This window comes from Gavia stellata, chromosome 6 (genome assembly GCF_030936135.1).
Source record: "Gavia stellata isolate bGavSte3 chromosome 6, bGavSte3.hap2, whole genome shotgun sequence".
Taxonomy (NCBI): Eukaryota; Metazoa; Chordata; class Aves; order Gaviiformes; family Gaviidae; genus Gavia; species Gavia stellata.
In genome coordinates, this window is record NC_082599.1 from 35,267,149 (window position 1) to 35,290,002 (window position 22,854).

Here is a 22,854-nt window from a genome sequence, read left to right on the forward strand (position 1 = left end):
AACTTTTTTCCTGAATCTTTTTTGCAGAGAATTATGTTTTCTCCAAATGTTAGTCCTGGGAAATTATATGTATGCTATGTAACTATATATATATATTCTAAAAAAATTCCCTGTCTCCATGTAGGAGTTAACAAAATTATAGCTTTATAGCTTTCTAAGCTTGTATTTTCTTAGACTTTTTTCAAAATCATTTAATAATATGCTGTCCATTTGTGTTGTTTAAAGATGTCTTCTGTTATGATATACAAGAATAACAAGTTACAGAATTTGTGAAACTCTTATTAGCTCTAGTTCCTCTGTTTGAGAAATTATTTTGATTAATGTAGTTTTTCGCTGGTTTTGGTTTTTCTAGGTTCAGCTGCAAATGATTCTGAGAAGTAAATATATGATATATTTCATTGAACAAGTGAAAGGTTGGCAAAATAAATTAAACATGGCAGATTCTGTCATTTCCATTTGGATGGAAGTTCAACGCACATGGTCTCATCTAGAAAGTACTTTCACTGGCTCTGAAGATATCAGAAGCCAGCTGCCTGAAGATGCAAACAGATTTGGTGAAATCAACAGAGACTCCAAAGTTGGTAGATTTAGTGTTTTATGTCCATTTATATCTTGCATTTGAATTACTTAGAGTGGGTAATTAAACAGATATTTTTAAAATAATAACATATCAACAGTTTAGTTTGAGTATTTCTTTCATAGACTTGTTTCTAACCCACTGAATTAACATTATTATGGGAGTGTCAGGCTTACTTTGGTAAATATCGGAAGTGGATTTTGCATTCTTTATTATTAAAAACAAAGTAATTGTTTGACTTGTTTTCCTTTCCCATGGACTGGCAGCTGCTGGTTGACTCATTGTCACAAACTATGATTTGTGACAAAGTTCTGCAGGTCATTCCTTCACGTGACCTTAATATCTTCTTTTATTTGCTCTTTGTTAGCTTTTTAACATCCTGGAGTCACTTAGAGATATGATACTTCTGAGTTACAGAAATCCTTTCTGCCAAACTTCCTATCATCTAGGGAAGTTATAGTTGAAATACAAGTTTATGGTCTATTATTGGCCAAAGGTAATTACAGCAATCAACCTAAACATTTGAACTTACACAAAATATTGTGCCTTAATTGTTCATTCTGCCCAAAAAAAAAGTCACTGAACCCTTGCTTAGTAAAGAGAATAACTTGTGTGTTATCAATATACCTATAATTCAAGCCACGTATGCCAGGGAAAGTTCTTATTAGGTACAATTCTGAAAAACTAAGATAGGAGCTTAAGGGAGGTTCTACATTTAAAATTTCAAATACATTTCTAATTGTTTAAATCTGCAATTTAAACAATGTGGGCAGCAGCATGTCAAACTATAGGCCAAAAAAAAAAAAAAAAAAATCTATATTCACACCTTTGTACAAGTTGAGAACCCTGTTAAGAACAATGAAATTATTCAAGGCATTTAACATGCATAAGTTTCTTCATGGTGCATGTTGAAAAAGGTATTGGGCTTGCACGCATCGAGCAGAATTATTGTACAAGTTAATGCTTCTCTTACAATCTGTCATTTTTATCCTCTTAGAAGAGTTCTAATAGTATAATCAGTGGTATTTCCTTTCCTCCAGTGCAGTTCTCTCTGTTCATTTTACATTTCCTTTATGTTCAGTCTAAACACTGTCAAAATAGGTGGTTGTGGATTTTTTTTTTCTTTTGCCATTTAAGAGATAGAACAAGCTAATGAAGTGCCTTCTTCCAGCTCTTCTTCCCAGTGCTTTTCTTGTCCCAGTATAGTAAGGAGTGTGAAGTAGAAAAAAAAAAACAACTGAGGGGAATTCCGCATGTCGCAATAACTTTGTCGCGCTTCAGTACAGGAGTTGGTGACTGACATAGCAAATACAGAAAATGTGATGGAAGCTACAACCAAGCCCAAGGTGTATGAAAAATTTGAAGCTTTGCGGCACAGGTAAAATTTCCAGTATGATTATGAACTGTAAAGTGTAGTTCTGGAACAGTCAGGAAATGAGAGCTGTCAGGTCACATTTGCTTTTTCTACAGGTGTGAGATGATCTGATGATGATATTTTTGTCAGTTGTTTCTATTTGATATACTGGATTTTGAATGCTTCTTGTATGATCAATTACATTTGAGGCATTGGTTCATTATTTATGGATTGCATGATGTAAAAATTGCCAAAGTTCTTAAAAAATATGTTCAGTTTGGATCAAATTCATTTTCTCCCCATCCTCAACCTGGGAGCCTTTCTTTCATGCTTACAGCAGGAGATAGTGGATTGTGTACAGCAAAGGTCTTTCTTCAACACACTTAAATGTATGCCTTGAAATTCCCACTGACGTTCACTCTTTCTACCTGTAGAGGCAGCGATGTCTGGAGTCACAGCCTGTTTGTCCTTGCAGGAAAAAGTTGTAATAGGAAGTTAAAACCAAAACACAAACCTTTTTTTGAGATGTCACTTCTGTTATGAGAGATACCAAGCTAATAGCTAAAGTGCATCAGTCACACATAAATAAATGTGGGTTTTTTCCTTTCCAGATAGGCATGTAATTGAGTATTTTGATTCTTAATACTTTTTGCGTCAATACCAAAATAGTTTTCATGTTTGTTATCCTTCATACATAAAAGAAAATTTGTACATATTACGAAAAGTGATTACTTTGCTCTCCCATTAAGCTGGTTCTTAGCTGCTTTTCTTTTTTTTTTAAATTTATTTGTAGATAACTGCCCTGTCAAGTAAGAAATTTTGTTCTTGTCCCTTACTTTCTAAGGCTGGACTCTTTGAAAGGTTGAAGGGGAGTTTCCTCTTAGCAAAACTTACCTTTTCAGGGACTTTTCTGGAACAATTCGTTCTCTTGGGTTTCTTGGTCTGAGTGAGTAAGAGGAGCATGTGCCCTTTCAGTTTCCAGAAAGGAAATATGTAAAGTTTGCCACTTTTTCTATTCCTTACAGCTGTATTCATTGTTATTATTTTAAAATGAAAGTGGATTGTATTGTTCTGTTTTACTGTTTGGTCTGATTTTTTTTTTTTTTCTTCCTTAACTGGGAGGGAATTCTTGGGTGATTACAGGCACATGTCATTAAAATCTGTTGTCTTTTCAGACTTTGTGAAAAAGCTCTGGCTGAATATTTAAAAACGAAGTGCATAGCTTTTCCTCGCTTCTGTTTTGTTTCTTCAGCAGACTTGCTAGACATCCTTTCAAAAGGAACACAGCCAAAACGGGTGAGCCTCTTTGCATATTATTGTACTTAATTTTGTCCTCAGAAAGGCAAGTTTTCCAGCTAACTGCATGAGGTGATAGTACTGTAGAACTGCACCTTTGTGTCTGAGTGTTAATCTACTTTACAAATAGGAACACTTTGTGTAAGGAGGTAGTAAACATTTTTGCCCCAGCTAGAAGAAGTACAAGGTGTTCAGCAAGGAGAGATGAAACCATCATTCTGACGAGAAGTGTTACCAATCCTGTGCTGTCTCTTGCTGGAAATTTAGCCAGGTGCAATTTGCATTTATTTGGATTTTTGGCTTGTATGTTTGCAGGAATTAGAAATGGAAAAGGTCAGTGAGATCATCAAACCTATTCTCCTTCTGGCATGGATCGATCAAATTTCAGGCATGCTATGCGTAGTGATGATAAGTAAGAGAGAAAGATCTATGGCCTCTGTTAGGCTGTTACTGACTGAGCTGCTGACCATTGTACGAGGAATGTTTTTGTAGCTATCCTTCTGTTTTCCTCCCTTAAACAATAATCTGCTAGGTTTTGTGACACTTTGAGACCAATTTGTATAAAAGCACAGGCGCTTTGATGTGTTTCAGAAGCTTTATACTATGTTATCTACATGCCAGATGATACTCCTGGCCTCAGTGACTATCCAGCCACAGCCGTTAATCCTGTGAGCACTAGAGTTATTGGTGTGTCTCAGGCAAAGCCTTTTTAGATGTGATGTGACATATAACAGAAGAACTGATACTTTCCAAGAGGATGAAGGGCTTGTGAGGCTTGAACATTGAGCCTTTTCAAACATGATGACAGAGTTTCATGGCTTCTTTACGTAACTGAGTCTCAGTGACTTGTTTCATCCACTTATTGCTCTGTACCATATGTAAGAGCAGCAACCGAACAAAACAAATAGATCAAATTCTAGTTATCAGGCATAGAGCATGCTGGTGTGTAGACAGTGATCTTCAAACTCCACAGTCTTTGGAGGGGTGTGTAGTTACACAAGGCATTTAGACCTGAATCAACAATTTGTGAAATAAGCGCAGACAGTCAGATAGCATCGCCGTGTCAGGGAAATCAGAATATTCTTATTATTTTTTCAGTTGGCATAAGTGTTCTAATAATATGAAAAAACACGGTTTTTAATTTTTTTATTGTCTTTAAAACTTAAGAATGAAATGTTCATTAATCACCTGGTCATTCAGTACATCTTACCTGCTAAGATGAGTTGAAGCATTATGTGCTGAAAGCATTAGAGTAAGAAACACAATTATAAGATTAGTGCAAGGACTTCATGTTATTCAGTTAGTTGCTGAAAACTGTGTTAAATTTTGCTGAACCACAAAATCTTACTGTGTATAGCAAATGTTAGCGTGATAGTCATCCACTTTAATAGAAATACGCATTAAAGTAGTGTGATTGACACAAATCTAAGGTAAATGGTTTCCTTGTATGTCTGGTATTTTTGGGTGCAGGTGGCCCATCATCTTACCAAACTTTTTGACAATATTGCTGATCTTAAATTTCAAGAGAATATAGAGGAATCTGTAAATACTGCCCTTGGGATATACAGCAGAGAAGAGGAGTATGTTCCATTCTGTGAAAGGTGTGGATGCAGTGGTCAGGTATGTTGAGTTATGTGACATTTCCTTACGGTCTTTGCCCTCTTTGGGATGTAGATTAAATAGACACTTTCAGTGGCATGAAATGCTGCTTTTAAAAATCTAAAGTTAGAAAAAAAACCCTATTTTTTCCAAATTTCAAAATATTTTGTGGCCCAAATCGGTGTAATAAACTAATAATTTAGTAAATTGTCTAGCTGCCCCTTCTATGTAAGTTTTGGGGTTTTTTAAGTGTAGAGAGTTAAATGTTTAGGAGCAATGAAAAAGAAAAGAAGTACTAAAAGCCACAGAACTGATGAAGCCTATGGTTGAATGTTGCATTTCTCATACTTACTCTCTTCTGACCTTTTATTTCATCTTCCGTTATACTTTCAGATCCCCTCCTCTCCTATCCTTTAACACACACCTCTCCAGACTGCCAGCTCTCTCCCATGCCCCCTATCAGCTGAACAGTGTGTTAGCTGTTTTCGAGCCTCATATTTGTTAATTGGCTAGCCAGTATGTGTGCTAACTGGGTAGTGGTAGGTCAGAAAGATCAGCAGCTTCTGAGACAATAACTTATTGTTCTCAGAACAGTGCTGAATGGATAAGCATTCACATTGCATAAAATCAATGTTGCATGTGGTTCTAATGATTGATTGTCTCAGCAGGGAGGCCCCAGACTGAATGGACAAATATATGCAGCTTGCCTCTTAGAGAGAGTTTCTCCAAGATACAGCTATGTTTGAGTGCATAGACACATAGGAAAGACTGTATTGTCTGTGTTTACTCTGTGTCTGTGAACAGAAGAACTTCAGACTTTCATATCTGGAACTCTAAGACAGTATGCCTGTGTGTTCAAGTCAAATGGATATGTAAAACAAAACAATGTCTGGTATCTCAGTAATTGGGAAGGGCTCCTCGGAGCTAAATCCAGCTGAAGAGGCAGTAGGAGAGAGAAAACGGAAGAAAAAAACCCACTGTCATTTCAGGTTTGTAAAGAATGTTGATGTAAAGAAAATCCTTTGTGAAGATTAGTGAGATGAGCTTCCTATATTGTTAGTATATAATGTACATTTGTTACATGCATAAATTTATGCATGTTTAGGTTTTTTCTTCAAAAGGTAGAGTCTTGGTTGCAATACCTTGAGGAAACTGTACACAAAACAGTGTGCCTCTACATCATGGAGGCGATACTGGCCTATGAAGAGAAGCAGAGAGAACAGTGGGTTTTTGACTACCCAGCCCAGGCTGCACTTACTGGTTCACAAATCTGGTGGGTTTCAGATGTTGAGGTGGCATTGAGTAGGCTGGAAGAGGGCTTGGCATCAGCCCTGAAGGATTGCCACAAGAAGCAGGTATGCTTTTTTGTTTGTTTGTTTAATTCAGTGAAAATAAGTACAGTGTGAAAATGGTCTCATAAAAAGAGATGGGCAGCATATCTAGTAATTTCAGTCCTGTAGTGAATTAACTCCTATTAGCACCTACGGAAGAAAGAAATACACCTTTTGCTTCCATTTCTGTTATCTCATGGGCAGTGTTATCACATCTTAATTACTGGGGTTTCTGTAGGATTATTCTGAACTGAGATGAAAGGTAAAAGCAAAGATACTGCCAAACATCAACCACGATGGTGTGACAAGAACAGAGTATGCAACCAGTACATATGCAGATACTAAACACATATATTTGTGTAAGGAAGCCCAAACTCTTGGGTTTATTCGTGTCAAACCAAACAGTTTACTTCTATTAGTTTTAGTCCCACTTCAGAAGGGTACCTTCTGCAATTTGATTTTTGCTTTGCCCTTGTTTACCTCCAGCTTCTTTTGAATGTTTTTTGTCCTGGTGTGAGTATTGTTTCTCTTTGTGAAAACTTTAAGTAGTTTTGGTTTTCTTTTCCAACCTAGAAAATCTGCCAAAGGGAAACATGAAATAGGAAAGGGCCTTTTAAGGGGTGGGAAATCTGATAGAGGTGTCTAAAATTGTCCACGTTCTCTATTACAGGGATAAAGATTAATATTTGTTTGCCGTTTCTCATAATACAAGAGCTAGTAGGCACTACCTGAAGCTATTAGATAGCAGACTTTAAACAAAAGAAATACTTTCACATAGTGTACAGTTTAAAATATGGAACTGTTGGCTACAGAATGATGGAAGTATAAAAAAGGTCAGATGACTGAAATTTGGCTAACCCTTCCAGTTCGTGGCCGTTAAATATGATGATAAAATAGGTAGCGTGGTTTTGGAGGTTTGAGTTTGTTGGCTTGGTTCTTTTTTGTTTGCTTAGTAAATTCTGGCTGCCGTGTCTGTGTCAAATTAAGGCATATGTTCCCAGGATATCTTTCTCCTGGACTTGTTTTTTATGATCCTTTTATTTTTTTTAAAAACAATCTCTGCTGGCTTCTGTGAAAGGCAGAGACATCATGAACCTCTATGCGATCTGGGCAGGCTATGTTTCTGTGGTCACTTTGCAAGTAGAGCAGAGCACTGTCTCATGCTGTTGCGGCTTCCCGAACCTGCGGTGGAGACTTTGGAGTGGTTCTGCTGTAAAAAGAGTGGACTAGGAAAGATCATCTGAACCTGTCTGCAGATGGCAGCTCACTACCATAAAGAAATGGAGCTTTGGGTGTGTTTAAAGGAAGATAGCAGAAATATTTCAGGATGCTAGACAATTTCATTCAGAATGTTGTTATTGATATCTCCTTTATGATATGACACAGAAAAAATAGGGAGCCCAGTGAAATTACCTTCTGGTTTTATTCTTGTAAGCATTTTCAAAATCTATTAGGGCATTAATCTGTGATTCTCAAATAATTCGTTTGCATGGAGTATTACCTTCTGGGCCTTTAACTCTGTCTCAGTAAAACCAGCACCAGTAGATGTTTCTGTATATTATATAAAAATAATATGGAAAGTGTATTGTTTAAGGTCTCACTAATACATCACCTGTTTTTAAGCCAGAGTTTTAAAACATGTGCAAGCATAGTTCTGTCTCGCGCTAGCTACCCAGTAAGTTATATCTTTCTACTAAAGTTACGTTTGCCTCCTTAGAACTACATGCAATCGTTGTGTATGGTTTTTCTTTCCTATTAATATGAAACCTGAAAAATTCCATTGGGTCTTTCTACTATATAACTCTGTATAATCATTCATATCATTTTTTGTGATCTTCCCTTCATTGCTTTGCCTATTTTTAAAACGTAAGTCACTGATCTTTCCTAAAGTCTATTTTCAAACAGTTTGCCGATAAATGTTCGCGTGCGATTAGCACAATTTTTGCAGAGTCTGGTGCATATCTCTGGAGATTGTAACCACAAAATTTACAATACAACTTCATGCACATCTTCTTATCCATCTATTCCTCTTACCCTGCCTAGCTGACCATCTTCAGTAGTTGCTCTCATCTGGATTGTCATTGTTTTGGAGGTGGTTCAAATGTCTGTTTAAACCAAGATTTCTTCTGGCATCTCATGTTTAATATCAGTAAATTTGTATATATAAGTCAGTTTTTGTGGTGATTTAATTAATGATGTAGGCAGAACTAATTCTAGTAGCAATGATGGTACTGGGATCCATCTGGTCTTAGAGGGTTACCTAAATCTTTTCAGGTCACTCAGCTAAAAGCTGTTATTACCGTGCTGCTTGGAGAACTTTCCTGGGGTGATCGACAGAAAATCATGAGCATTTGCACCATCGATGTTAATGCTAGAGAAGTTGTAGCAAGCCTTGTAGTTCAGAAGGCATGTGTTTGTATCGGCTACGTTTTACATGCACAGTTTTAGTGGTTTTGACAGGAATTAATAGTACTTAAGCCAAGTATAATCATGAAGACAACCTGCTTCAGACATGTGTGTTGTGCCTGCGTTTTTATGGGCTCCTGCTTTCTGAATTTAAAATTTTCCTGAACAAAGGTTAGGTATCAACTTTTACTCTACTTCTGGGAACCGTTCAAACTTTTAGTAGGTTTTTTGTGAGCAGCAAGATATTTCCTTTAAATTTCAGATCATGAAACTGAATGCAGACAATGCTTGGCCAGTCTGAGTGGTTTTTCCAAATGTCTTTAGTTATTGTGCTTTTAATTATTCTATCTTCAATCGTTCACAGTGTGTTTTGCTCTCCTTTTAGAGGCATACATACGCATCTCTAGAGAAAGGCACTCCTCTCCTGTGGTGACTCTTTATAAGTGCATGCAATTACAATTTTGAGTGTTTATTTAATCCAAAGTGCTCACCCTATGTATAACTTGGTTCAGGTAAAACGAAGGTGGCTGGCACATGTTGCTGGTTTGAATGCACAAAAAGTTTCACTGGGTGGGTATTGGAAAGAATTCCCATTTTCCTTCTGACCTCCTGAGCCTCAGAAATAAAATGGGTTTCTAGATGGCATTAAGAAGAAACAAGGCTTGAGGGGTAAAACGAAACTCCTTCTGATCAAAGTAATGTCTGCTCCCATGCAAAGACTGCGTTGTTTGTCGGGAGAGGTCTTGGCTTAATAAGTGGCAATGTGTTCTGCTGTAATAGCTCTATTAAAAAGATCTTCTATTACACTTGCATCTCTATAAAAGCACAAATGCCTCAAGGTGCATCTAATCCTTTATAATTGGTTGTACTAGTTATTATTCATAAATAGCTAGGAATGAGGCATAAGACGTACTGATGACAGCTGTAGCTTTGTGATGGGTCTCATTTCTTTCATCTGAAGAGCTCCTACCTGGCATAACAGCTCTGCAATGGCTTTTTAGGTCACCAGTTCCTGAGCTTTTGCTTGGCTGTCACAGCTATGCCATAGGTAGTATGATGCCCAGAAACACTGTTTTGCCAACATTTGTGATGCTCAGTTTCAGTACTTTTATGAGTACTTGAGAAATACCCCTCGGCTAGTTATTACACCTTTGACTGACAGGTAATGACTGTTAACTAATAACAGTGTCTGCTTTCTCTGTTTCACTGAATAAGAAATTAAATGTTCCTTAGAAGTTCAGTGTTCTTTCATAACTCATACGTATTTTATAAGGTTATTAAGACACAGTATCTTTTGAGCATGTGTGTGCACGTAGATGTGCATATTTAAGTAATGGTATGATTTTAATGTCCATTGCTTTTAAAATAACTGAAATATTTCTTGCATAACTTAATGTATATATTCAGTGTCTAGTCTGAAGAAGAATATGAGTGGGATCTATGCCAAGGTTAATCAGGAGTTTTTAGCAAAAGAATTTTTGTGTGTGTCTGTGTGTTAAAGTCCAAACCAGTACATTTTTTCACACTGCATACAATGAAGCTTTTTTTCTGGAAATGTTTTGGCTCCAGAATGGAATTTCTTGTCAAAATCGGTGATCCAAAAAGATGCACCCAGAAATCATGGCTGGCTTAGTGCTTCCGACCCTCAGTTGGGGGACACAATTCTGGGGCTCAAGTTTTTGAAATAGGCAAAGCGGCAGCTATAGTCTCCTGTTTTCAGTCCTGTGTGACCACTGATAGGATATTCCTTCTTGCTAAAAATGTTGATGTGGTTGGTTTTCATATCTAAAATAAGCATTCTACAAGTACTGCCACATCGTGATTTTTACATGAAAATGGAAGAGGTACATTTGTGTTTTAGGACGTTAAATTATAATCAGAAATTATTAAATCAAATTGTAATGAGAAAGTGGACTTTCTTTATTGTCCTTTGCAGGCTATAAATATTGAACCAGTCTTCCAAAGTTCCTCTGAAACACTTTCTAAAAGCAGTGAGGGTGTAGATGGTAACACTAAATCAGCTGTATAATACACTACCTTAAAATAACTTTCTCTTCAAAATGTAGCAATAAATGCAAGTGAACTCCTGGCCCTACAGGAATCCAATTAAAGCTTTGCTGTTGAAACTCTGGTCCTGTTCAAGTCCCACCATGTGAAATCATTGCATCATATGAGTGAGAAGTTTGGCAGGATTCAATTTTGCAAGAAGTCTCAGGGATTCTAGGGTTTCCCAGTGCTTTTCAGACATGCCTTGTGTTTCCGCTGTCCCATGTTCTCCTTCCTCTGCTTCCTTTACTCAGTGCTGTCTCCTGGCCTTTTCAAACCTACCACATCCCTACCAGTCTTATTTATTCTACACGTTTCAAAAGATAATTCCTCCTATAGACATACTTCAGCCTTGTGCACTCTTTGTTGTTCTAACAGTCCAGTCTTTTCCTTCCAAATTCAGTGCTGGCCAGAGGAGCCACAGATTACTGAAAGCTGGTGCCTGCCAGGGAAATACCTCTGTTTACTCAGCTCTAATAAACTTTCCTAGGCATTTGCTTTTGGCTGTTGTGAGAGGCGGCATCCAGGCCCAGATACAGCTTTGTCATCTGACCCCTGATGGTTGGCTTTGTATGATGCAGTTGTTTACATCTAATCCAACTGTAAAATTTTTGTAAGTGTTGTCTTTCTTATAACAGATTTTTATTCCTTGGTGAAAACATTACATTGAAGTAATCGGTTGGAATATTTATTACCATGAACCCAGGATATGCAGGTCGGACAGCACTACCTGAAAACCTCAAAGCTCTGTTCAGGCGAGTATGCTATAGTGTACTTCTATGGTATACTGGTATATCAAGTCTACATTTAGAGTACATATCCCACCTAATGTTATATTAGCCTTGGTTTGCAGTGAAGTGCAATTTCTGTTTGCTTCAGAATTTCTGTGGAAAAAATCAGTCTTCATGTTGCGCCTGCCTGTACACCATAATGACAAGGGAAATTGAATGTATATCTTGCCTTTTTTTTTAATCTACTTAAAATTTTAAAGGTACCTGTGAACACATGGGATGTACCTAAATATGTGCAAGAATATTCACTGTTTTGTGGTAAATAGGAATCCTAACAGCTGGCTTAACCTAGTAAAATGACCATTTGAAAAGTGTCTAGCTCCCACATTCTTCCACGGGTGTAGGCATGCAAGTTTTCATAGATGTTTCATAACTACCAGTTGAAAATGAAGCCGCATACTCTTACCTAGTAAGATACTGAATATGTGATTATTAAGAAGCTCTGAAAAGTATAGCGCACAGCAAAAAAATTTGTATGTTTTTGGACACTGTAGGACAGACCATTATCTTTTTCTTAAAGTACATATTTATGCTTTATATCTTAACACTAACATTTCAAGGAAGAAAGTTTTAAATTCAAAAGTTCTGACTGTATTTTGCATGCTGTGCTCAGAAAGTTTGTATCGAAATGGTGTTTTGGAGAGTAAATTAATTCCAGAAGTCGTTGCTCCGGCATGATGGGCAGTAAAATTATGCCAGTTTATTCCAACAGAGTGTTGGAGCTGTGCTATAAACTATGTGGTAATGGTGACTTAAATGGTGCAGGGCTTGCTTAAAAAAGAGTTGTCACTTGAAATCCTTGCTCTTGCATTAATACTTTTCACTGGTTTAATCAAGACCTGAAAAAAAGAATGATTCTGTGATTTCATTTCTCAATGTATTGAAGTTCAGTGGGGCAAGCTGGAAGGCATGGCCAGGCTGTCTGGGGACTGCTTCTCTGAGCAATAAATCCCTTTGATTTTTAAAAGACAGAAACGTAGGGCAGAACTGGGCATCACTGTTGCTTCTGTGACCAAGTTGAAACACAGGTACTACTTTTTTCTGTATTAAAAGTACATCAAGTTTTTGGTGTATTTTATTATTTCTGCTTTAGCCATGGAATTCCTGACACAATACTCCTTCATGCTTTCACTGCAGAAAGACATAAAGTCTGCTAAAGTTAGAATGCTGTTTGCTCAGGTACATCTCATCCTCTTGCCAACCAAACATCCTGCTTCAAATGGCAGGACTGGGCAGCAGCAGCAATTAGCTGTCTTGTTCTTTGAGCCTAAATTAGTCATTTGTAACAAGCAGTAACATCTGTCTACAAGGAGGAGGTTAGGATTTGAATTCATGTGCTTCTGCAAAGACTGTCGCTGAATAAGACCCTGTAATTGGGTTTTAGCAAACATTGGAGGGAGACCCCAAGAGATACATCACACTTCCCCATAGTGTTGTTTTTAATATCTCACAACTTAGCTGTTGCTTTACCAGGCCTTCTCATTAATCGCTGTCTAAGAACTCTTCAAGGCAAAGCAGGATTGGTGCGCGCCAAGGGAACAATGTTGGGTGCCCCCTCAATTCAGAACCTTGCGCAAGGGAGGACAGGGTGACAGGGGCCACATCCACCCATGTCTGTGCGGTGTGGCTGCCATGCTTTCTGCGTTCCGACAGAGTCAGCTGCCTTGGCTGCCACGTTTTCTGCAGTCAGCTAGATGCGGTATTTGACAAGAGAGCAGGAGGGATCACTCCCTGTTACTACCAGGTGTTTCATCTCCCAGTGGACTATCAGAGGATGGAAAATGCATGTGATTTATTTCTGTTGTTCATTTATTACTTTTATGGTTCCCTTTTTTTATTTCATTTGGGGAAAAAAAGAGTAAGGGATATGAAATAATATTAATTAACAATGTCTCTACTTAAAGTCAAATTATTGCTTTATTTTATGCGCTTTCTATTATGGTTTTCTTTGGCTTTGGTTTTTTAATTTTATTTTATTTTCAAAATGTACTTGCTACATAGAGCTGAATTGTTACCTTTACTTGGTTGTCACGTAAAACAAAAAGCCTTTGGAATTGAAGTATGAACTGCTGCATTTGGGACTTAACAATTCAGCCCTGTAGCTGAAGTCTGTAATAGCTCTTATCCATTGTACAATGCCCAGGAAAGGCAGGAGGTAACTGGTAAAGCATTAACTCCTCATATTTGCCACCTAATCAAATCTCACAAGGGAGGGAAGATATATTAAATACTACTAGCCTGACATTTCTTGTGCAAGCAGTTATTCTGTTTGTGAGAAGGGTATTGGTTATGGTAGGTAGAAGAGCATATGATTTTTCTATAATTGACTGCAATGCATATAGCAGCCCTTGTTTGGGCTTATGAAGAAATGCTTCTTAGGGAATAATCTACTTTAAATTGATTAACAGAGGGGTGCTAACTCTTTTTCTAGACTGTATGTTATTGATTTCTGTCAGAAATATACTGCTGGACTAAACCACTGGTCTTAATTTTGTCATATTTAAATATGAATGGGGAACAAAAGAAATCTTTGTCAGTAGTAAGAGAAGTGCTCTGAGGGACAAATTTGCTGGTTTGTAGCTGACCTGAACACAAAATTCAAGATCTCTTCCCTGCTACCATGGAACTTAAGTAGTGATTTTTTTTTTTTATGAGGAAATTGTTCAGCCTTTGCAGTATTGTTTTGTGTTACTTTTTTAATTGGAGATTTTTCTCATATCATTAAAATGGCTGTGGTTTTGTTCTAAAAGTTCTGACTAAAGGCTGTATTTGAAAAAGAAACAAATAGCGAAGCCTCCAAAGGCAACCATAACTTTGTATAAAAGCACTAAAGCCCTCCAAAAAATCGAAGTCCTTTAAAAAATGATGGCATTTTTAGCGATGGCAGGGTGTTGCACTTGACTTCCAGACCCTGTACAGCTGCTGGCAGTGTCCTCCAGTCCTTGGTGGCAAGTGACGCCACTGCAGACTGTGCCTGCTCTAAGTTTCAGTGGTACCTGCGTTTCTCAGCTGCCTCCTTTGTGTACAGCAGTGTTACTGAACAGTAACAATCAACAGTGCCTAATTAGCTCCTTTTACTTTGAAGTAGGGTCCTTGTTAGCTTTGACTGACACTCTTAATTGTGACTCTCGAGCTCTGTTTTTGAAAATGTTTGCACACATCGGTCATTTGATTTAAGAATATTACCATGTTTAAATACTCATCTGTGTACTTGGATTAGGAGGTTTGTTTTCCTCCTTAGACCCTGTGCCATGGTTGTCCCTGACCTTGAACTGATCTCTGAAATTATGTTGGTTGCTGAAGGGTTTATTGATGCACGTCTGCTAGCCAGGAAGTTTGTTACCTTGTGTACTCTCTGCAGGGAACTGCTTTCTAAACCGGTGAGGGTGTCTTCGGGCTTCTGGGTTTCATACATGTTAATTAACACATACTCCATACCAGTGCGGTTGGGTATTGTATAATAATAGGGGTCTTATCTTTTATTTTGAAGACACTTTAAATCACATGTCCATCCTTATTAAATTGTCAAGTATGAATTAGGACATTTGGTCCCGATCAGGTATGATCTTGGGACATTTGTAATGCATTAATTTTGCATTAAATAATTGTATATCACTGCTTTGCACCTGGGATGGCTGAACTACATCGTGCTGTTGTGTAATACCTATATTAGAAATATAACTATCTGTTGGAGAGGAGAAAAAGCTTATAGCAGAGTAGGAAATATTCTGAAAAACAAATAACATATTCTATTTAGAAGAATGTTTCTTTAAACTTTCCCCAGTAAATGCAGTGGAGGACTGTTTGAAAAATGGAACCAAAGCATTGCTAAATAAGGTAATTATTATACTAGAAAAAAATTCATATTCAGAATAATGATCTTAAAAATCTACAACTTGTAGAACTTGGAAGGTTTATAATTTCTTCCCTGTATGTATGCTGTCTACTCATTTCCAACTGTATAATTTTTCACAAGACATTCTTAATATTCAGTTTCATTAGGGGAACAAGAACTCAGAGAACCCTTCAACCTTAAGCCATAAACTCTAACAAGCAGGGCCATTATGAAAGCAAAAGCAACTTTATTTTCATGCCTGCATAATTTTGAAATTATCTCTGAATATACTGAAGCTTTCCTGACACATTCTTGCAATGTTTCTAGAGATAATGAATTTGAACATTGTATATCTTAAGACAGCAATATTGTCTGCTTTACTAGAACAGGGATTCCTCAGCTCTAATGATTATTTTGTCCTGGAGTAATTTTCTGAATTCTGAAAAATCACTTGTACAATTGTTTGCCATAGTAATAATAATATTAACACTTAAAACAAAAACTAGAAAGTTCTTGTTTGTTTATTATTTTATCTTATTTGTTTTACTTCTAATGGAAACAGGAGAAATCAAATCCCTTTGACTAAAATTCTGAGCTGCTGCAGAAAATATACAGAAGTTCAGAGAGCTCTGAAAATATTGGTCCAGTGTTGGAGCTTTTAGGGTTCTCAATATACCTTTGGGGCACTAGGATCCTAGCCTATGAAAACTGCTTCAGAACATAGTTATCAGGGCTTTCTTTCAGTGCATATGCTGTGAAGGAAGGGACTTCTGGTTCTGTCATGCCATGGTAAATAGCTTGGATATCTTAAAGTCCTTGTGCACTGGACAATCCACACAGCAGGCTGCTGTAAAGATGCATAGCTTGCTCTTTAACAACCCATCAGACAGCAAACCAACAAAAAATTTGGGGAAAAAAAATAATCTTACCTAAATCTAAGCAAAAGCTCATTAAGCCCAGTATGTTCCTAAATTTTCCTATTTTCCTAACCATCTCCATGTTTAACTCCTTTGCTTAGGTGTAACATTTATAAAATGCAGAGACTCATTTTCATTGTGGATGCTCAGCATCTTTAGTACTTCAGAAAAAAATGACAGTTTTTCTTACTGATGATGAACTATTCTGAAGCTGAAAATTGCTTTTTGTTTTTTCTTCTTTGTGATAAATTTTGTGCATTTGATTCATAGTGCCACTATCATGGAAGGTGATAGTGACATCTTCTAAGCATTATATGTTGTTAACTTGCGGGTTTGCTACTGGTTTTGTTTCCCCCTTTTTTTGGTTGTGGGGTTTTTTTTGTGGTGGGTGGGGGTTTTTTTGTTTGTTTAGGTAATAATACCAACTAGGCTGTATTTATATTGAAGTCCTAGCTGTGGTTGCAGCTAATATTCTGAAACCCTACCTGACTGCCTGCCAGTTTGGGTAATGACAGCAGGGTAGTTGCAACCTGAGATGGGGTTTTGAAATTGAGGGAGGGGTAGTGTGTGCACACTAAGGAAACTGTAGACCACCATGAGCAATGTGATGTGTGCTAACATAAGGAGATGGTGGCTGTGTAACTCCCGGCTGCAGCAGCACAGAGGTCAGGGAGGAGCTGATTATCCTCATGCTTACCCAGCTGCTCTTACAGTAGCTGGTCCCACTGCTGGTTATACCAGAATTAGCCACCTGGAATCTGTACATGAGCTGCGAGAACACCTTTAAGTGTAGGTGTAGCCTTAAATTTAGAGAGCTGTAACTTCGTGGTAGACCCTTTCATTGCAAAATTGGCTCTTGGGGTGCTTCCTTCAACTGTACAAGCTGCTGTTGTTCAAATTGTTTAAATCTCCAAAATGTTTCAAACTTCTTCTCTTTCTACTTCTATGCTACCTAGAAAGGAAAGGGAAAGAGGTGAATGTTACACAGCTCTGGAAAAAGGAGGAAGAGGGATTGAAGAGCCTAGGTGTGATCAAAAAGTTGTGCCTTCTGCATTGGATATCTGCCTTCCCACCTGCAGGGCTTAGGGGAAGATACAGGCTTTTTCTCTGGCCTTCACTTACCAAATGTTTCTAGGCTTTTCATCTAGGCTGAGTACCCATCTGTTTCCCTTTTCCTTTAATTTTGGTATTGGAGCTGTTTGCAAAATGGCTTGATAGTCTGTCCAATCTTCTCTTTTGGAAACAGAAAAGTATTGATAGTATCAGGTAAAATTAGTAGAAGTTTGGCAGCAATTTTTTGCTTGCCTTGTTTCATCATGGAGGTATAGTTGCAATGAATACAATAATACTCAATGGTGCAAATTTTGCCATTTAAAAATGATGAAGAAGGTGGTGGAATACTAAAAATTAGATAGATATACATATTTCACCCTTTTTTGTTTTTTCTTTACTAGACTTCCAACACTGGCCCAAACCACTACAAGACATGGGCATGGTGGTGTTGATTGATGGTTGGACTTGATGACCTTACAGGTCATTTCCAACCGTAGTGGTTATGTGATTCTGTGAAGACTACAAGGGAATGAAAATGTGTCATTTTACTCTGTGTGTAAACACATTGTTTTCTTCATAAACGTTAACGCTTAGTTTTTTCCTGTGCTAACGCGACTAGTTAAAATGTTTTCACAGGACCATTATGACTGGGGACTTCGTGCTATCAAGTCTGTTTTGGTGGTTGCTGACTCACTGAAATGAGGAGATGAGAACAGACCTAAGGATCAGGTCAAATCTTCACTTAAAAGCACGTAAGAGTAGTAGCTGTTTCTGGTGTTTTGCCTTTGAATAAAAACAGAATCCTAAAAAGAGAAGGAGTTAATGCTTGCGATACGTGGTTTACCATCCTTTTCCAGGTGCTTATGAGAGCCTCGAGAGACTTCAATTTGCCTAAAATAGTGACAGATGATATCCCAGTTTTCACGGGCCTGATCAGTGACCTGTTTCCAGGTCTGGATGTTCCAAGGAAGAGGAACCTGCAATTTGAACAGATGGTTAAACAATCTACCCCGGAGCTTCACTTGCAGCCTGAAGAGAGCTTTATTCTCAAAGTAGACGAATTCATTGCCTATAATTACTCCCCTTAAGAGTTTCAATCAAAATAATTACAAATGGGTTGTATTAGACATGAAGATTATTTTTGAGTATGTTACAGTATTGATAAGGTGTCCTCAATGTCTCAATATTTCAAAGGCATTTTGTCATGGCAGTAGTGTGCCTCAGGATGATAAATATGCCCATAAGGAAATGCGTATCCCATTCAAAAAAGCTGTCTACACTGACAAACTTCTTTGTTTGTGTACAGTACGAAGCATTTGTACTTGGTAGCAAATTAATTGTTGCTGATTATTTATAGGGAGGAAAAAAGAATAAGGGAGCAAAACCATATAAATAAGAAGGTGTGGATTTGGAATGCCCATGGCTACATGAAATTTTTGTGTGTCCTGGTATTTCTGTATAATATAATGCACATTGTGCTATACACATAGCAAAACATGTATGCACACGTATGCATGTATACTCGTAATTAGTTGTCTCTAAGCTAAATTTAAACACTAATTTTAGTTTGAATTACAGACAGGGTGAAAAGGTGAAATTTGGAAACACTGGTTAGTGTATGGACCAAATAAAAAGTGTGCTTATTTGGACTCTAAGAAAATATATTCCCACCCTCGTTCAAGGAACATCCACATCTGCTTTCCTGTATTAGGGTTTACTGGAAACTGAAATAACCAAGCTGGTTAAATGTGACTGATCTCAGGATTTATAAAGGATTTTCTGCTGTAGTCTATCTTGTTGCATTATCCTGACGGAAGGGTGAAAGACAATAAGCTATACCTTGTGGTATTATGAACTTTGCAATCAGCCTTCTATAGAGGATTTTGATTCCTGCTAACTGGGTGAATCAGAAGGTGAGCACTGAGGAACATGGACTTGTTCCTATTGGACTTTAGAAATTCAGTTTGGATGCTCTTTACTAAGACAGAAATTCATAAGCATCCAAGCTATTTTCATTCTGCAGCTCACAGAAGTATTTCTTTGAAAGAAGTGTGTTACTTTAGTGGACTGATTTTGTATTTTACCAAATTACAGCTGCACAGCTGTTCTGAGTGTGGAATTCACTCTGCTAAATTGATGGCAAAATTGTGATAATTGTTCTGTATCCCTGTGTTGGCACAATCCTACTGGACTGTATGGCTGTATAGCAGAATAAGATTTGCTCTCACTTGTTGAGATAACTGCTTTCATTAATTTAAGCCAATTCTCTTCCCATTTTCTGGGAGACAAATGATGTTGCTTGATGCAGCATCAGCTCAGCTGAGGCAAGTCTGCCAAGAAGGTGTAAGTCCATTTATCCTGTTAAAGGGAATAGGAAGATGAAGGGGGTGATTGTTTAGCAGGCCACAGGAGGGGAAAGGTGTTCACCGTGCATCCGTTCTGTGTGGTAGGTTGTTCAGCTGGAGGAGCTACTGGCAGTGCGTCACTCTTTGTTTGTCATTGGAAATGCGGGGACAGGAAAGAGTAAGGTACCTGCCTACCTATGCAGCATGTTTTCTATCTTATATTGTAAAGAAATTGCCATGGTTCTTGCAGAAAACATTCTGCATGTTGCCTTTGCCTTAGGCTGTGGTATAATAACACACTGTTCAGTCCAGCCAGTCAGCCACATGATGTGCAATGGGAAGGCTTAAATGTTACAGGCAAATTCTACATTTTATGTGGTTTTTGCATGTCCCAAAGGAAAATTAATCATGGCACCAAGTAATGAGCATTCAATTTGACAGAGAGACTAAGTAATACTTTGTTCTGGAAAGAGAAGCAGGATGTTTTAATTAGGCTTCTAGACAGAAATAGTGGAATATATTGCCAAAACACTAGACAAATACTTCTAATATATAATGCTTGCCCATTTCTGCTACTGAATGTTGGCAGCTGTCTGGATTTTCTTCCCCATTCAACACTTTCTGTTAGAGAAGATCGATGGCAGAGTACAGCCATTTCAGAATGGGATTCTCCTTTCCTATCCTTAAGCTTAATGGAAGTTTGGGGCTAAATTAGCACAGAGGCCATGAGTAAATCAAGGTGAATAGTTGATTGAGTGCAGGGATTTGCAGTCAGAGACCCAGTTCAGGAAGAAAGTCAAAGATTCCTGTTGTATTACTAATGTGCAGCCTATGCCTCCTCTTCAGGTGCTTGAAAATTCTGCATCATGCATATGTGAACATGAAACAAAAGCCTGTTTAGAATGACCTTAACCCAAAAGTTCTGACAGCTGATGAACTGTTTGGTTTTATACACATGCAACCCAAGAATGGAAAGATGGTAAGTAGCACACGTGTTCTTACTAGGACCTGTTCCTAGAGGCATCGTTCTCCATCAGAAATGGACAATGCCAGAATTTGGTGAAGGTGTTAGAGACCAAATTGTTGCATTTTTCTGTGTTTTGATGCAATGAGATGTGGGTGCAGAGCACACTGGTGGTTGTGGTAAGACTGGAGGCAGGGCAGGATGCTAGCAGACAGAAAAGTACTAGCCTGAGTGATGCTGATTCAGCTGTCTTAAAGGGCAAGTTATTTTCTCCCCAAACCCATGAAACATCCCATATCTCACCCATATCACTAAGACTAATGACATACTCTTCTGTAATCAAAACTGAAGGTCATTTTTACATAAAATGCAGTCATTTTGCTGTATCAAGTGTTCACTGAATTTTTTTTTATTTTACTTTGAATAACTACCTAATAAGCAAGCAAATGAAAAAAGCGTGGTTTTGATGCTACAAAAGCTTCTTGTTTCAGTGATGCATTAATTCTTCTGAAGTTTTGATTACTGTGCAGTGTTGTTATTTAAGCATTAAAGTGATGGGATTCTATTGAAATATAATTTGCAGGTGTCCTGTCATCTCTTCTGAGAGAGCAAGCTAGTATTACCCATGAGGGGCCAAAATGGTTAGTTTTAGATGGAGATATAGATCCTGTGTGGATTGAGTTACTCAGCACTGTTATGGATGATAACAAGGTGAGCAATTGAGAAGCAAGTACAGTGGCTTCCCCTCTACCTGTTTTCACATTTTCTTCTTCCTTTATTTTTCTGGAGATAGTTTTGCAGTGTGCGCTCCTTTTTTCTTCCATTCTTATAATTTCTTTGGTTTTCACTATTGCTAAGTAATATTTTAGCATCTGCGTAACACATTGTGTCTTGCCTATTTTGTACAACAAAAAGGCTTAAGGTAGCCTACGTATACTGTAAGGGTGATTGTGCCTCCTAGTGTATGAGTTGATGTAATTCAAGATGTCAATCATAAGATTATTGAAACTGGTATTTGGAAAGCCTCTCGGTAAAACAGATTTAAGATTCCATAAGTGAAGTCCTTGCATCACTGTACTAAGGAAGGCTAATGTTAGGAAACCTAAATAAGTCAGAACTAGCAGTAGTATCCAGACTTATTCCTGTCCTATTAGTCAATACCGCTAAACCAATTTTTTTGGCTGTCTGAACTGCTGTAATGTAACAAAGTCCAAATCTAAAATCTGAATGTAACCTTAGGAAGGCTATTGTCATTTAGCCCATTCTCTTAAGCTTTCCTGTCTTAAGAACTTGAACCTATCTAGTGACATGGTCTCTGGTTGCTTAGCAAGGTGTCTGTCTGTGGCTAGCCACATAGCCTAACTTTAGCTAATGAACAGAAAGTGGCTTTTCCAAGGGATATTTCAGAGCACCTAAGTTTAGGCTCCTGCTCTGAATAATTTTCTGTTTAGTTCCGTTGACACTGAGAGAGACTTTGCCTCCCTGCTTTTAGTAGCTTTCATGAGAACTCACATTGGTGAAACAGGCTGGTCATCTTTTGAATGAATTAAACTCATACAAGATCAAGTAAAACCTTTTGAATTTGTCCTCCTCTGTGTTTCTGAAGTAAAAAACTACAGCCATTTTCGACTAAAGTTTGTTTAGCTGCGTTCAAGAAACAGTGTATATGCACGGTGTTGCAGGTAATCCTTTCTCCTTTGTAGGGCTATGATAAACACGATTGCGCTGATCATGTTCTTGTTAGACAGTGTATCTTAACTTGCTTTTGTTGAAAAATTTACTGATGATTTCTAGGTTCTGACCCTTAGAAGCAATGAACTTGTGCCTATGACTCCGTCAATGCAGCTGCTATTTGAGGTACACCATTTAAGAGCTGCTACCCCAGCTACAGTATCCAGAGCTGGTATTCTCTTCGTGAACACCCAGAACCTGGGGCGGAATCCGTGACTATCTGATGATATTAGTTAGCATTTTCAAGATACATCTTGAAGATTGATGGGAGTAGACTCCATTATTTATATTAATTCTTCTTTCTAGTTTTTATTCTGATAATAGTGGGATGATTTAATTGGTGGCCATGTATATTCTCAAATATGCAGTTCAGAAAATTTCACCATTAGTTCAGTGTTTTATTTTCCCATCTTAGGTGTACTGCTTAATTAAAGCAGTAGCGTGGTGAGTTGACCCTGGCTGGACGCCAAGTGCTCACCAAGCCGCTGTATCATTCCCCCCTCCTCAACTGGACAGGGGGAAGAAAAATATGACAAAAGACTCATGAGTTGAGATAAGGACAGGGAGATCACTTGGCAACTACCATCACAGGCAAAACAGACTCGACTC

The 22,854-nt window shown here is 37.9% G+C and overlaps 1 protein-coding gene across 1 annotated transcript in view; it reads left to right on the forward strand.

The window, feature by feature from the left end:
* Positions 1-22,854, forward strand: part of DNAH11 (dynein axonemal heavy chain 11) — a 162,531-nt gene that overhangs the window by 33,709 nt on the left and 105,968 nt on the right. The window contains 16 exon segments of the mRNA XM_059818829.1: positions 353-577; positions 1,864-1,967; positions 3,107-3,227; positions 4,698-4,847; positions 5,948-6,181; positions 8,432-8,563; positions 9,565-9,725; positions 11,248-11,364; positions 14,642-14,780; positions 17,842-17,934; positions 18,063-18,257; positions 19,656-19,756; positions 20,397-20,500; positions 20,503-20,552; positions 21,091-21,225; positions 22,309-22,457. Of these exon segments, the coding sequence (XP_059674812.1) occupies positions 353-577; positions 1,864-1,967; positions 3,107-3,227; positions 4,698-4,847; positions 5,948-6,181; positions 8,432-8,563; positions 9,565-9,725; positions 11,248-11,364; positions 14,642-14,780; positions 17,842-17,934; positions 18,063-18,257; positions 19,656-19,756; positions 20,397-20,500; positions 20,503-20,552; positions 21,091-21,225; positions 22,309-22,457 (2,210 nt within the window).